A 12,275-nucleotide genomic window follows, 5' to 3' on the forward strand; every position below is an offset into this window, starting at 1 on the left:
AAGAAACCTCCAGCAGAACCAGGCTCACGGAGGGAGCTGCGACTGGTTGGGGTGAGAGAAGGAAAACAGGATAAAGACATGCTGTGGAAGAGAGACAGAGATTAATAACAGATATGATTCAATGCAGAGAGGTCTGTTACTTTTTGTCTTAAATTGTCTGTGTTTGTCAAAGGGTGCTAATTTTTCACATGTGATAGAGTAACTGAATTGGGCATGTACAGGATGAATCAGAACGAAATTAACATCTTATAGTTTCTATATCCAGCTCTTTCTAAGAAGTCAGTTTAATAGGCATAAGGTTTAAATTGATCTCTCTTATCCTCGAACTAAAATTCTTATGTGTTCACATAGTTCAGACCCACTTCAACAAGGTGAATACAATGTTTAAATGCCACAGTGAGCGCTTCTTCCAGAAAAAAAATACTGTGCCGCAGTCACGCTGCTAGAGTCCTTCTCCATCATGGCCGCTCAGTGGACACAGTTTCACTGAAACCCCTGTAAAAATGTAGACACTGGATCACGCATGCGCATTGCCGGTGGCTTAGTGGGTCGCAATCTCGCGCAACTTGCTTGGGCGACAGTCGGGGTTATAGCAACGGAAAGCCCATCAGCAGAAGCAGCGGGACGGCGGAGAGAGAGACGGCGGTAGCTTCAGTGAGTAACAAGAACTTTATTAAAAACGGCCCTCCGCACGGCCCAGTCCGTGCTGTCTAAACCACTTTATCACGGGATAAAGACTCCAACCGTCCCGTAGATGACAGCCAGTCGTTGGCTGGTAAGGTGCGTGTGTATTATCGAAAAGGCCTCCAGAGGGGGGTAACGTTAGCCTGTAAAAGTCGCGTTTTCAGTTACGCTCGGATATGTTAAAGTTAGCGGATACAAGTGTACGGAAATAAAATAAGCTGGAAAAACTGCTTATTTAAAACAACAGTAGCCAAACACCCACGGAGCCCCACCACAACCTGGGGGGAGCGAGCAGTTAGCCGGGAGCTAGCTGATCGGTCTGAGCAGCGCTGAAACGGCTGTAACGTCAACTGTCAAAACACCGAGCCGTGAGAACGAAGTTCAGCCGTTAACTGTCCAACAAACCATGGTTTATAAACTATTGCATTACCAAACTTTTCATAGCCTGCTTAGATCAAACTATAAAATGCAAAATTACCTCTGCTGATAAAGAAATACAGTTTTTATCAGATTGAGCCCCTTATCTGATTAAAAACCTGTTGACAAAGAGCTCTTTATAACCGCTACAATACGATATTATTTCAAACTAAGCAGAAGTGTCCTGTAAGTCTGAAGTTTTTGTCGGTCAATTTTAACTAGTACATCTTCTTTTAATTAGTGAATTGTATTCTCTGTTATTTATTTATTTACTCTTGTTTATTTCCCGCCAGTACGTCAGACTTTACCAAAAAAAAAGGAAAAATACTATCACTTTATAGGTCAATCTATCAGCATGATTTATTAGTAGCTTCATAATTAACCATTTAAATGTATAATAGAAAAATATTTACTAATTTAAGCTTTAAATTAAATGTGTGGGTTCTATTAATAAAAAAGAGAGGACAGCTGTTGTGAGGCAAAGATTTTTTTTACAATAAATCTGAAAATGTATCAGGACAAACCAAGCATGTTTTTACTGGCACACATCATGTCTTTAGTTGGAGCTGTGTAAAATACCAAATATAACATATTTTGACATGCATAAATAGTATTTTCGAACCAGCAAGGTGATTCCCTTGCTTAAAACTTGACATATCTCACCGTGGTGTGTACAGTGTGCTTTTTAAAAGGAAAATCAGAGTACAGTGGATTAGTGGAAGATGAAGTAGAAGTGGTAGGCCTATAAAATTATCTACAGCAGATGAACAGCATTTTTAAGAAACAGGAAAAAAATACAGTAAAGACCTGACACAGGACCTGAGAGAAAATGCTGAGATATGCCAACTTACACAAGAACAGGACTGAAAATTAGTGTCAGTAGGTTGCATGTAGTGATGAGTCCAAATTAGGAATTTGTGTTTCAAATTATCATCAATATTTACAAAAGAGAATGAGGAGAGAGGTACAACAACGAGTGTCTACAGCCATCTGTACAACATGGCGGAGGCTCTGTCACATTTGGGCTGCATTTCAGTCAGTAGTGTTGGAGATCTTGTCACATGTATGAAAGGTATTATAGAACCAATTTTTTTAACACTCAAAAATTGCTTTTTTGAAAATCTGTAAATTATAGTATTTTTTATTTTATTTTATTTGTTGTTGATTATTAGGGTTTGTTGCTGGATGAGAAAGGTCCTTCATTAGTTATACTAACACGTTCAATCTTGTATCTTTTTTTGACAGTAATTTCTGAATTTCCCATGTTATTTTTACTCTGAAAAACAAAAATGTCTTTTATAATTATTGATGTGGTTTGTTTGTCATCATGATCATGAGCAGCTATCATGTTCAATAATGAAGACTGTTCAGTTGTAGAGCTTTGATCTAAAATTATTATGTGTATTTTACAGTGTTTCAGTGCTGCTGGGTCAAATTCATTGGTCTGGTTACACTTTTTATGAACAAAGGTTTTTTTGTCTATATTGTAGAGAGTCTCTAAAACTAACATTACACAAAGCAAAACACAATCAGGAGCTGAATAATGTTACATCACTTTATTTATCATTCAGTCTGTACTCACGTTTTGATGGTTTTTCATTTAATTTGAAGGTTATCAAACTGTTAACCCTGTGTTCCTATCAACATAAAATGCTAATAACATTTAAAAGAAGACCCAAATTTATATTTGGCTTCAACAAGTGAAATAATTCCAGAAACAGTTGGCTGTTATGTGTGGATGGTGTTTGACATTTTCTGGAAATTATAATTATAATAGAAGGGAGTTGTCAGATTTTCTTTCTTTTTTTTTGTTTGACTTGGACATTTCTCTGGAAATTTCTGGATATTTGTTTTATGTTGCCTTCATTTCCACACCTTATATCCTGAATATATAGTACTCCCCCACCCCCTGTGTATTAGACAACGGCTCAAGGTTATGTCACAATAGTTTAAAAAAACTTGTGATATTAATATTTCTGGTGAAATCGAATTAAAATAAATCGAAACAATGTATTATTAATGCTTGTAGCTTGCAAGTAGCAACATTTATACGTGTTAGTAAATGAAGATAATTTTCTTTCCTTCTTTTCCAATGAACTACTGTCATTGATGACACATTACCTAATCTGAAGTGTGAATCTACTGAGACAAGGTGCCAACAACAGCAGCATTTCGCTGTAGCAGTGACACAGCATAAGTTTAATGTAAGAACAAAAGTAGCGTAGTTAGTATCTTCCCTGGAATTAAGGATGGATTAGGTAAAAATATATTATAAATTTGCTTGGCTTAAAAAGAAAAGAATCACTGATTGAAAAGAATCAGTCAGTGGATCAAAGTCCACACGCAAACCTGATTGAAATGCTGTGGTTGGATCTAAGAGAACTGTGTATAGATGAATGCCCACAAACCTCCACCAAAGCAATGTTGTAAAGAAGACTTGGCCAGAATACCTCTACAGCAATGTAAGAGACTGATAAAGTCAGACAGAAAACAACTACTTCAAGTGCTTAAAGTAGTCCTACAGACTATTGAATCATTGAGTGTATTTAGTTTTTCACAGGACTGCACAGACTCCTGAGAAAACTTTCTTTTTCACATCACTGCACGTTGTCATCACCTACCAGTCAGATCCAGAAAAAAGGTTCTAAAAACCTACTAAGTTGAAAATCCATGACAATCCGTGTCCTTATATGACCTGAAACTTGTGGCCAGCTTGGGTGTTATTTTTGCTGTGCTGATAAGAAATAAATACAGTTGTGAGTTGTTGTAGTACCGTGTCACTCTTGAATAATTTGCCTGAACAGTCGCATTGACCTGAAAGTTGTTTGAATAACTGTCAGCTTTGCATCATGGGTGGTTGAAAAAGTCATAGAGCAGACTTCATTATTTAACTGCTTGGAGTTCACAGAGCAGTTGAACTGTAGTATTTTATGTGAGGACTCTGTGTTCAGACACTGAAATACTGGAATATCTGGCAGATTCACTGGCTGCAGTCAGGAAGTGATTGTTCAGCACAACATCCTGTATTGTGTTTATTTTGGAGGACGTCAGCTCACAAGAAATGCTGTGGTATTGTTGGATTTTTCCTTATCTCACCTGTTAGTGTGATGCGTCCCTGCTGGGTTGGTTTTTATGTTTGTCTGACGCACCTACAGGCGGTCTGAACTGCGATGGGCAGAGCATGTTGAACCTGGGCTAACAGGATTAACTGGGCAGAGATTAGAGGCCCGGCCTCAGGTTTTCTGTGGCATGTCCCTCTGTAACCCTGGCGAGGGGTAAACCTCCATGACCTATTTTTATGGTTTGCAGTTTATGTATTTTCTTGTTTTGCATTCAGTTTGGTTTCAGTCAGTTTCTATTAAGAGTTTACTCTACTTTATGTTTAGTTTTTATTGTTTAAGATGTTCTTATTGCAATTTCACTGATTATTTGTTTGAGACCTCAGAATTTTGCACATATGTGCGTCAGAACTGAGTCTCCCATTTTTGGGGTGCAAAATGTAGCTTCACTTACAGCATTTTAATAAAGTAGCCACACCACAGTGTTTCACAAATGTTTATGAAATTATGTAAACACCTCAAATATCCAAAGATGTAAAAAAAAAAAAAACGGATCTAGGAGATGTGCCCTAAACTCAACAAGAAGTCAGCCAGTTTGAATTTCTCAGTGTTTTAGTAGAAATCGGCACACAGATTTAATCACATGTATTTCATATTTGGTCAGCTTGAACTAAAGACCTTAATGTTGCTACATTTTGTTGGTTTTAAGTTTTCTTTAAAGGGTTAAATCATGGTGACTTGGTCAATTTCAGTGTTTCAACATAATTCTAAAACTTATTATAAGTCACATAAACATGTCCCCATACAGTTAAATTAGCATTTTTGAATAGATGATTACCTTATGTGAAGTATAAACTGTAACCGGGCTGATACTGAACATAATTCCGGTTTCTGTCTCCAGGTCTTTGTATAAGTGGTCAAGCACAACCCAGTTCTCAGCAGTACGCACCAACACACACCCAGCACAGGTGAGTAAATGTGTGTTCCCATATGTTTTATTACAAAGCATGCAAACTTAAATAAACGTAATAAAACATGAAAATTACCAAATGGTGATTTTGCTGTCAATCAAAAATCGTAAACATAAAAAAGGTAAATAAAATAAAAAAGATCATGAATTCTCTGTCATTTAACACGCTCCTTTTTGCCACGCTCCTGGATACACATATTCTTCATTATGTGGAGTCACTTACTTTTACTTTATATAGATATAAACACATTTTCATCGATTAATCAGACTTATGTGTTAGTGAAAAAAGATTGTCTGGAGCCTTCAGATGTTACACTGATGTTCATATCTTTACATGTGCTTGCGTGTTTGTGGGTGCCTAGCAGGAGGATGGCGGTGAATGTCTACTCCACCTCTATGACCATAGAGAACCTGAGTCGCCATGACATGTTGGCGTGGGTGAACGACTCTCTGCAGCTCACCTACACAAAGATTGAGCACCTGTGTACAGGTAAACACACACTTCTCGAGAAAAAGCTTCAAATTAAAATAAATGTTTTTCTTGACTTTGTGCTCCTGTTCTGCTTTTTCAGGCGCTGCGTACTGCCAGTTCATGGACATGCTGTTTCCAGGCTGCATATTACTGAAGAAAGTCAAGTTCAACGGAAAACTGGAACATGAATACATCCATAATTTCAAGGTCTTACAGGCTGCGTTCAAGAGAATGAGCGTTGACAAGGTGGGAACAGGGAAACCAACTGCTGTTTGTTCTTATTATCCGAGGTGTCATATCTGTACTTTTATATTAGTTATAAGTAGTTTATATTAGTGGCTCATCCCTGGCTGCTCCAGTCTACATGCCGAATAACCTTGCACAAACTTGGACTAACCCTAAGCTCTTAGAGGCATCCATCAGAGTACGAATGTTTAAGTAGAAAAAGCATAGCTAAAACAGGTTGAGTGACGTTGTATATAAGAACCACTCTGTTTACTATTTAAGTCAGTACAGTTAAAGTACTGTGGCACAGTCTAAATTGTTTTTAACTGTACTGTAGATAAAGTTGTCTTTAAAGTTGTCATTCTATTATTATGAATGTGATTTTTTTTAGGATCATTTACCTTGACAGAAGGAAGCAAGGTGATAACATGCAGATCATCTTAAAGATGGCTGCTGTTACCCCAAAATGACAGTTATTGGAGTATCTAATCCCAAGATTCCCTTTTCTGACATTTCAAGAATGTTTTTCTCCTGCTAATTAAAAACATTTCAGATCATCCCGGTGGAGAAATTGGTGAAGGGGAAGTTCCAGGACAATTTTGAGTTCCTTCAGTGGTTTAAGAAGTTTTTTGATGCCAACTATGACGGGAAAGAATACGACCCTCTGTTTACACGGCAGGGCCAGGAAGGAACGCCGCCTCCACCTAATCCAGGTACAACACGACATAGTCAGCTGTGCGTGAACCTAAACCCTTCATTTTACTTCTCTCACATCTTCATGCTACCACATCCCCACCTCTAACCCAGGTAAACCTATTCATCATAAACCTAAAAGACCCACTCGCTCAGGTAACATCCCCTCCATGCAGCATGTGTGTGTGCAGTGTGTTACTCAGTTTATGGAGTGCTCTATCCTGGCTGGTTGTGGGCAGCACTAGGGGCTCTAATTATCTGTCTGCCAGCTCCTTCCTATTAAGTTTGACTCTCATATTACAATTTTAGTATTTCTTCTGCATGTACAGCATTAATAATATGAAAAACTTTAAGGAAATAAGATTTTTAAAATCTTTAAAAAATTCTGCTTTGTAAAGTTATTGTCCTGTGAATAGGCTCAGTTTCCTATTCTTAGCTGACAGCAGTGGTACCCAGTGCGGTCTTCTGCTGCTGCTGTAGACTCAAGGTTCTATGACTAGGCATTCTCTCTGTTGTGACATTGGACATCAACACTGCCTTTTCATCCAGAGAAGTGCCGCTGACTCAGTATTTGCCCTTTTTTAAGGCCAGTTCCTGTAAACTCTAGAGATTGTTGTGAGGGAAAATCTCAGTAGATCAGTTTCTGAAATGTGTAATTCTGAAATGGTATAACAGCCCATCGGCCACCAACAAACATGTCATGTTCAAAGTCACTTAGATCATCTTTCTTCATCACTTTGGCTCTCAATTTAAACTTCAGTAGATGAAGTCTACATGGCTAAATGCACTGAGTTGCTTCCATATGATTGGCTCATTATTTTTTTAGCATTAATGAGCAGTTGAACTGGTATACCTAATGAAGTGGCAGGTGAGTGTATAGACTTGAGTTCTGATTCAAAGCTGTTAAACATCAGAGCTGCGCAGCCCGTGTTATCTGAGGTTTGGTATTTTGTAGTGAGTCACAGCATTAAAAACAGAGGCGTACTAACTGACAGTAATATACCTCAAAGTGGAACATCATGTGGCCTTTAAAGTATCCTGAATACAAATGGGAGGATTATGTCCCAGCCCTGCCCACAAATAACCAATTACCAGGTGAAACAGGAAACACATTAGCCAGTCATGCTGTTTCACTGATGCATGCAGAATATAGTTTCATGGCAGTTTGTGGTGTCTACACGCTATAATAAAAATGTGTACTGTTTCCTTTTCTTTGGTTTACTCAGTCAATATTGTGAATTAGCATGGTATGTGTTCAGTGCTCTCATGAGATTTACTGAACAAACACCACTCTGGATTGAGCCATTAAGAGATGTGATGTTTTGTAAAAATATAACTTTCTGGGGAATTAAAAGGATCTTATTGTATTTTTTAGCAAAATTAGCAAACAAGATATTATCAAAATAGCTCCTGATTAGTAAACTTACATCAAGAAGGATTCTGCTCTAAATACTCAGACATACTTAGGGGCTGACGAACTAAATAGATGTATAGATATGTAAACATGTGCTTCTTTCATATAGGCCCCATGAGAACATCTCCCACAGCACCAAAGAGTGTCCCCCCCCCGCAGAGGCAGATAGCATCAGCCCGCAGGAACCCTCCTGTGACACGTAATGGAGGAGACGCTGAGCTCATAGAGCTCAACCAGCAGGTACCGCTGCCCTGATAACTTTTCAAGAAAACCCTGTAACAGAGGTCCTGTGCAGCTCTCACATCAAAACTGCATAATTACTCAAACCCTTCAGCATTAATGAAGTTGGTAGTGGTTCCCAGATTTCTTTTTTCAGTGAGTACTAGTGCTGGATTCTGATTACTACTCTTTAAGAACCAGCCCACATTTCTGCTGATCTGCTCTGTGACACAGAGTCACTAACAGACCCAGGAGTACTTTTGGATGGAAATCTCTTAAGTCACTCTGCAGTTTCCCTCTCATAGCTACACACGTCAATAGTTTCAACTTTGGACATAGAAATTTTGTGCTGCCACCTTTTTGGCAGTGGAACCAGTCTTGGAGCTGGTTCCTTGTTTCTGTACCAGGACTGTGTCGGTGGGAAAAATGTAAGAGTGGTACAACAATTTAACTGTGGAATGTTTTTCTGACTCACACAAGTCAGGCTGAAAACACTGAAAAGGTCTGATGTGACCAGCTCAACAAATCTTCACATCCTGTTAGTTGACTGTGGACATTAGTACACAAAATTTATATGTAGCTTTTTTCCTTAAAACGCTGCAGCTTTGTGAGCATGTTATGATATCATTTCTTCTCTTTTGTGTCTTCCATTTCTTTGTTTTTATTGTTGAACAACATTGTTGTTTCAGCTGCCTCCCTTATAGTTTTTTTTCCACGGTTGTTTCTGGTCATAGTTGCTCGATCTGAAGGTGACCGTAGACGGGCTGGAGAAGGAGAGGGACTTCTACTTTGGGAAGCTGAGAGACATTGAACTCATCTGCCAGGAGAACGAAAACAACCCAGTTTTGAGCAAAATCATGGACATCCTGTATGCTACAGAGGTAAATACAGGCCAAAATGTTTACTTACATTCAGAAATTACAGCACAGACCAGGAATTTGGGGGGGGTGGACTGGTCTCAGGCTTTCATAAAATATCTTGAGATATTACAAGAAATCAGACGATATGTTTGTTGGTTGTTAGAACATTTATTTCCCACAGTATTCAGATTAATTCCTTATCCCCTGACTTTACCGAAGGCATCACATATTTATGTCATCTGCAGGCTGGTGAACATTTGAATAGTCAAATGTTCACCAGCCTGCGTTCAGAGTTACATGCTCCACACTGCTTGCAGTCATGCACATGTTTTCAGGTAATGAGCCAGTTATAATTCTTTGAATTCCTGATTATGGAATTTTAAACATTTTAGGCTGATCTGAGCCATAAGCAATGTCCAGTTTGTTTATCTTGTTTGATCACTGTGACACGGTTCATTTGGATTCAGGCATGTGCTACAATGCTAACAGTGGCTGAGCATAGACCTTTGACACATCTGAAACTACAGCTGCTTCTATGACACAATAATAGTAAGACACAAGAGAGGACAGCTTGTCACGGCTTCCAAAAATGGCTCTAATTAAACCACAAGATGCATAAAATCACAGACCTTCTGTGTTCTCTGTGAGTGCTTTTCAAGCACTCCCCAAAGCTAGCAAGTGTGAGGCAGAAGGGGTGAGGTGCTGGGACAAACTCAACAGTACTCTGGTACTCTTTGTTAGGTGCATTATGAGTGGAGACCAGCAAGGGAGTTGAGGTGGGTGATGGTTGTACTTTCCATGGTACAAGACCCATGCCAGAAAGATTCAAAAATGAATTATACATTTATTTAAAGTGTGTTTGTAATATTACGAGGAAAATCCCATATTCCAGCTGTTACTGAGAACCTGCCGTACGTATCTCATGATTATTCTTTGATATGGCTGCATTTTACTCTTTTCTGTAATCCATCACAGCATTTTGCAGCCTTTACCTAAATCTGGTTAGATTACCACAAAATTAGAAATCAGCCTGTCAGTAAAGCAATAAAGCACCTCGGTGAGGTACAGAGACATCTGAGTGAACAGCTGTGTGTTTTAACGTATTGCTGCAAGGAGGAAATCTTTAAAAATACTGAGATTATGAACAAATGTAGCAAAAAACTTATGAAAGATGACCTGCAGCTGGTAAAGCCTGAAACACTGATCTTATCTTTTCCAGGAGGGATTTGCACCACCAGAAGATGATGAAATTGATGAAGGAGCACGAGGAGAACACGAGGAGTACTGAAATCTTCCTCTCCTCTTTATCACCGTCACCACTCCTCCACCTCCCTTCCTTTAATCTGACCTTAATTGCCATCTTTGCCCCTTTTTGTTTTCCCTCTAATTAGTTCACATTTTACAAACTCCCCTTACTTCGCCTGTCTTGTCCACGGCTGTCCATCTCACAACATGTTTGTTGTACAGCCTCACTTCCTTTCCAAACTCTTACTAGTAAAGGACGCTTAACCCGGACCGGTCTGGACTCGGACCCAGCAGCCTGGCTTGGCTTACTCGATTTGTTCTAACCTGATGGGACAACTGTACTGCGGGGCTTCTCATCCTGCTGGTGTGTCGCAGGTTTATAGTTAACAGCAGTGAGATGACAAACCGCTCTGGAGTGCTATGAATCTGTCTGATGAGTCAGGTCACTTTCTCCCATCATGCACTCTGATTGACCACACACAGACACACATATTGATCAGGGTTCTCTGCAAAGTTTATACATGAAACCACACAATGTTTTCCAAATAATGTGATCAGCTTTAGAAGATTTTGGCTGGAAGTGGCTCAAAGTGAGATTATAAAAAGGCGTTAAGCCTATCCAGAGAGCAGCATGCATGCTGCACACGATGACACATGTGAACGTTTAGCCCACAGACATATCACAGACTCTGAAATGCTCACGTGTACGTCGTAAAAAAGTAATCATTCTGAGGTGAAGCATCACAGATATGTTTTTATTCATTAAGTCGTCCCAGCACAGAGGGTTTGCTCATGAAACTGTCCAGACAGCTTGTTTAGGAGCCATTAGATGTATTTATGTTTTTATTTATTTATATTTTTTAATCTGCTCTAAACAGTTTCTGAAAAAACACAAGATGGGGTTTGTAGAAACTGAAGGTCTTGCACTAAATGTAGCAAAAAAAAGCTGACTGACATGATCCAAAATGCCAACATGCAGTGACTGGCTACAGCCAGAACAACACAGAAAGATGCAATTTTATATTTTGTAGATTTGTTGAAAAAGACTTGTTTGTTTTGTTTCCTTTGCATTGAATTCTTCAGTGGCCAAGTCAGAGGCATAAGTTTAAACTTGTTTAAATATCAGGCTTTGAATTCTATCAATGAACAAATGTAAAAAAGAAGACTATAGAGGACACTACTAAATACTAATGTTTGACCGTTTTAATTGAGTTAAACATTTTAGCTGCTATCACTACTCTTCTGTTGTTGTATTTAATTGAATTTTCATAAGTCGCATAGCGTTAACACACCACAATGGCTGCCATGGAACTAAAGGTTTGTTTTTTGTGATTGACAGCCAGGCTGAGTGTGATTGCCATTAGTTGGATCAGTCTGAGAGAAGAGAACATCAGACCCTCTCTCACCTTGCCATGGCAGCTGTGTGATAAACTTGCATCATTTGGACTTACTGCTGGAATGAAATAAAGCTATGAGTTTCAAGAAAAGTAACAGACCTCATCACTGTGTGCTGTCTGCTGCCATGTTTTTTACAGAGATATAGACTTTATTTAATCCCACACTGGAGAAATTTCCTTGTTACAGCAGTACAAGGGACATGAAGAAAAGGTAAATTAGAGACATAATAGAAAAAAATAAATAAGAAAAATAGTAAACAAAATAGCCACAATACTGTACTATGCACACATGGTTACTATATACAGTAAAATACACCAAGATTTTACTTTTTTATATGTACATAAAGCGCAGTGGGAATGATAACAATATACATGCATTTTTAAACAGTATTTCTCCTGTCTGGGTATGGTACAGCCTGACTGCTGTCGGGATGAAGGACCTGTGCAGGATCAGTCCTACACCGTGGCTGATGTTAAGATGTTAAGTATACTACTCAGAGACACCACAGTCTCATGTAGTTCCTGTTTTTTATTCATTAGGAGCAGCCTTTTCTATTTACATCATTTTTGCTTATGCAAATCAGCAGCATACTAATCACATCACACACACAACAGTCAGG

At 38.8% G+C, this 12,275-nt stretch overlaps 1 protein-coding gene across 6 annotated transcripts; it reads left to right on the plus strand.

Moving 5' to 3' along the window:
- The first annotated feature begins 545 nt into the window (after positions 1 to 545).
- LOC102776197 (microtubule-associated protein RP/EB family member 3-like) lies at positions 546 to 11,745 on the plus strand. 6 transcript variants are annotated; one of them, XM_006792737.2, is made up of 9 exons: positions 546 to 654; positions 5,062 to 5,128; positions 5,493 to 5,620; positions 5,703 to 5,848; positions 6,381 to 6,540; positions 6,635 to 6,676; positions 8,044 to 8,174; positions 8,888 to 9,034; positions 10,233 to 11,745. In XM_006792737.2, the coding sequence occupies exons 3-9, from the start codon at positions 5,500 to 5,502 to the stop codon at positions 10,299 to 10,301; spliced, it is 816 nt and encodes a 271-aa protein (XP_006792800.2). In that variant the 5' UTR covers positions 546 to 654; positions 5,062 to 5,128; positions 5,493 to 5,499; the 3' UTR covers positions 10,302 to 11,745. The 6 variants fall into 6 exon arrangements, with proteins under 6 accessions (XP_006792800.2, XP_006792801.2, XP_006792804.2 ...); XM_006792738.3 differs by having other exon boundaries at positions 5,496 to 5,620; XM_006792739.3 differs by having other exon boundaries at positions 652 to 780.
- Positions 11,746 to 12,275: the final 530 nt, after the last annotated feature.

Source organism: Neolamprologus brichardi, chromosome 15, assembly GCF_056152115.1.
Source record: "Neolamprologus brichardi isolate AB-2024 chromosome 15, ASM5615211v1, whole genome shotgun sequence".
Classification (NCBI taxonomy): Eukaryota; Metazoa; Chordata; class Actinopteri; order Cichliformes; family Cichlidae; genus Neolamprologus; species Neolamprologus brichardi.

Bases quoted from the DNA above. Each gene is read 5' to 3' on its own strand.
- LOC102776197 (XM_006792737.2), top strand. From the start codon at position 5,500: ATGGCGGTGAATGTCTACTCCACCTCTATGACCATAGAGAACCTGAGT. The intron at 5,849-6,380 runs GTGGGAACAGGG...AAAACATTTCAG, and splicing joins AGAGAATGAGCGTTGACAAG to ATCATCCCGGTGGAGAAATT. The intron at 9,035-10,232 runs GTAAATACAGGC...TATCTTTTCCAG, and splicing joins ACATCCTGTATGCTACAGAG to GAGGGATTTGCACCACCAGA.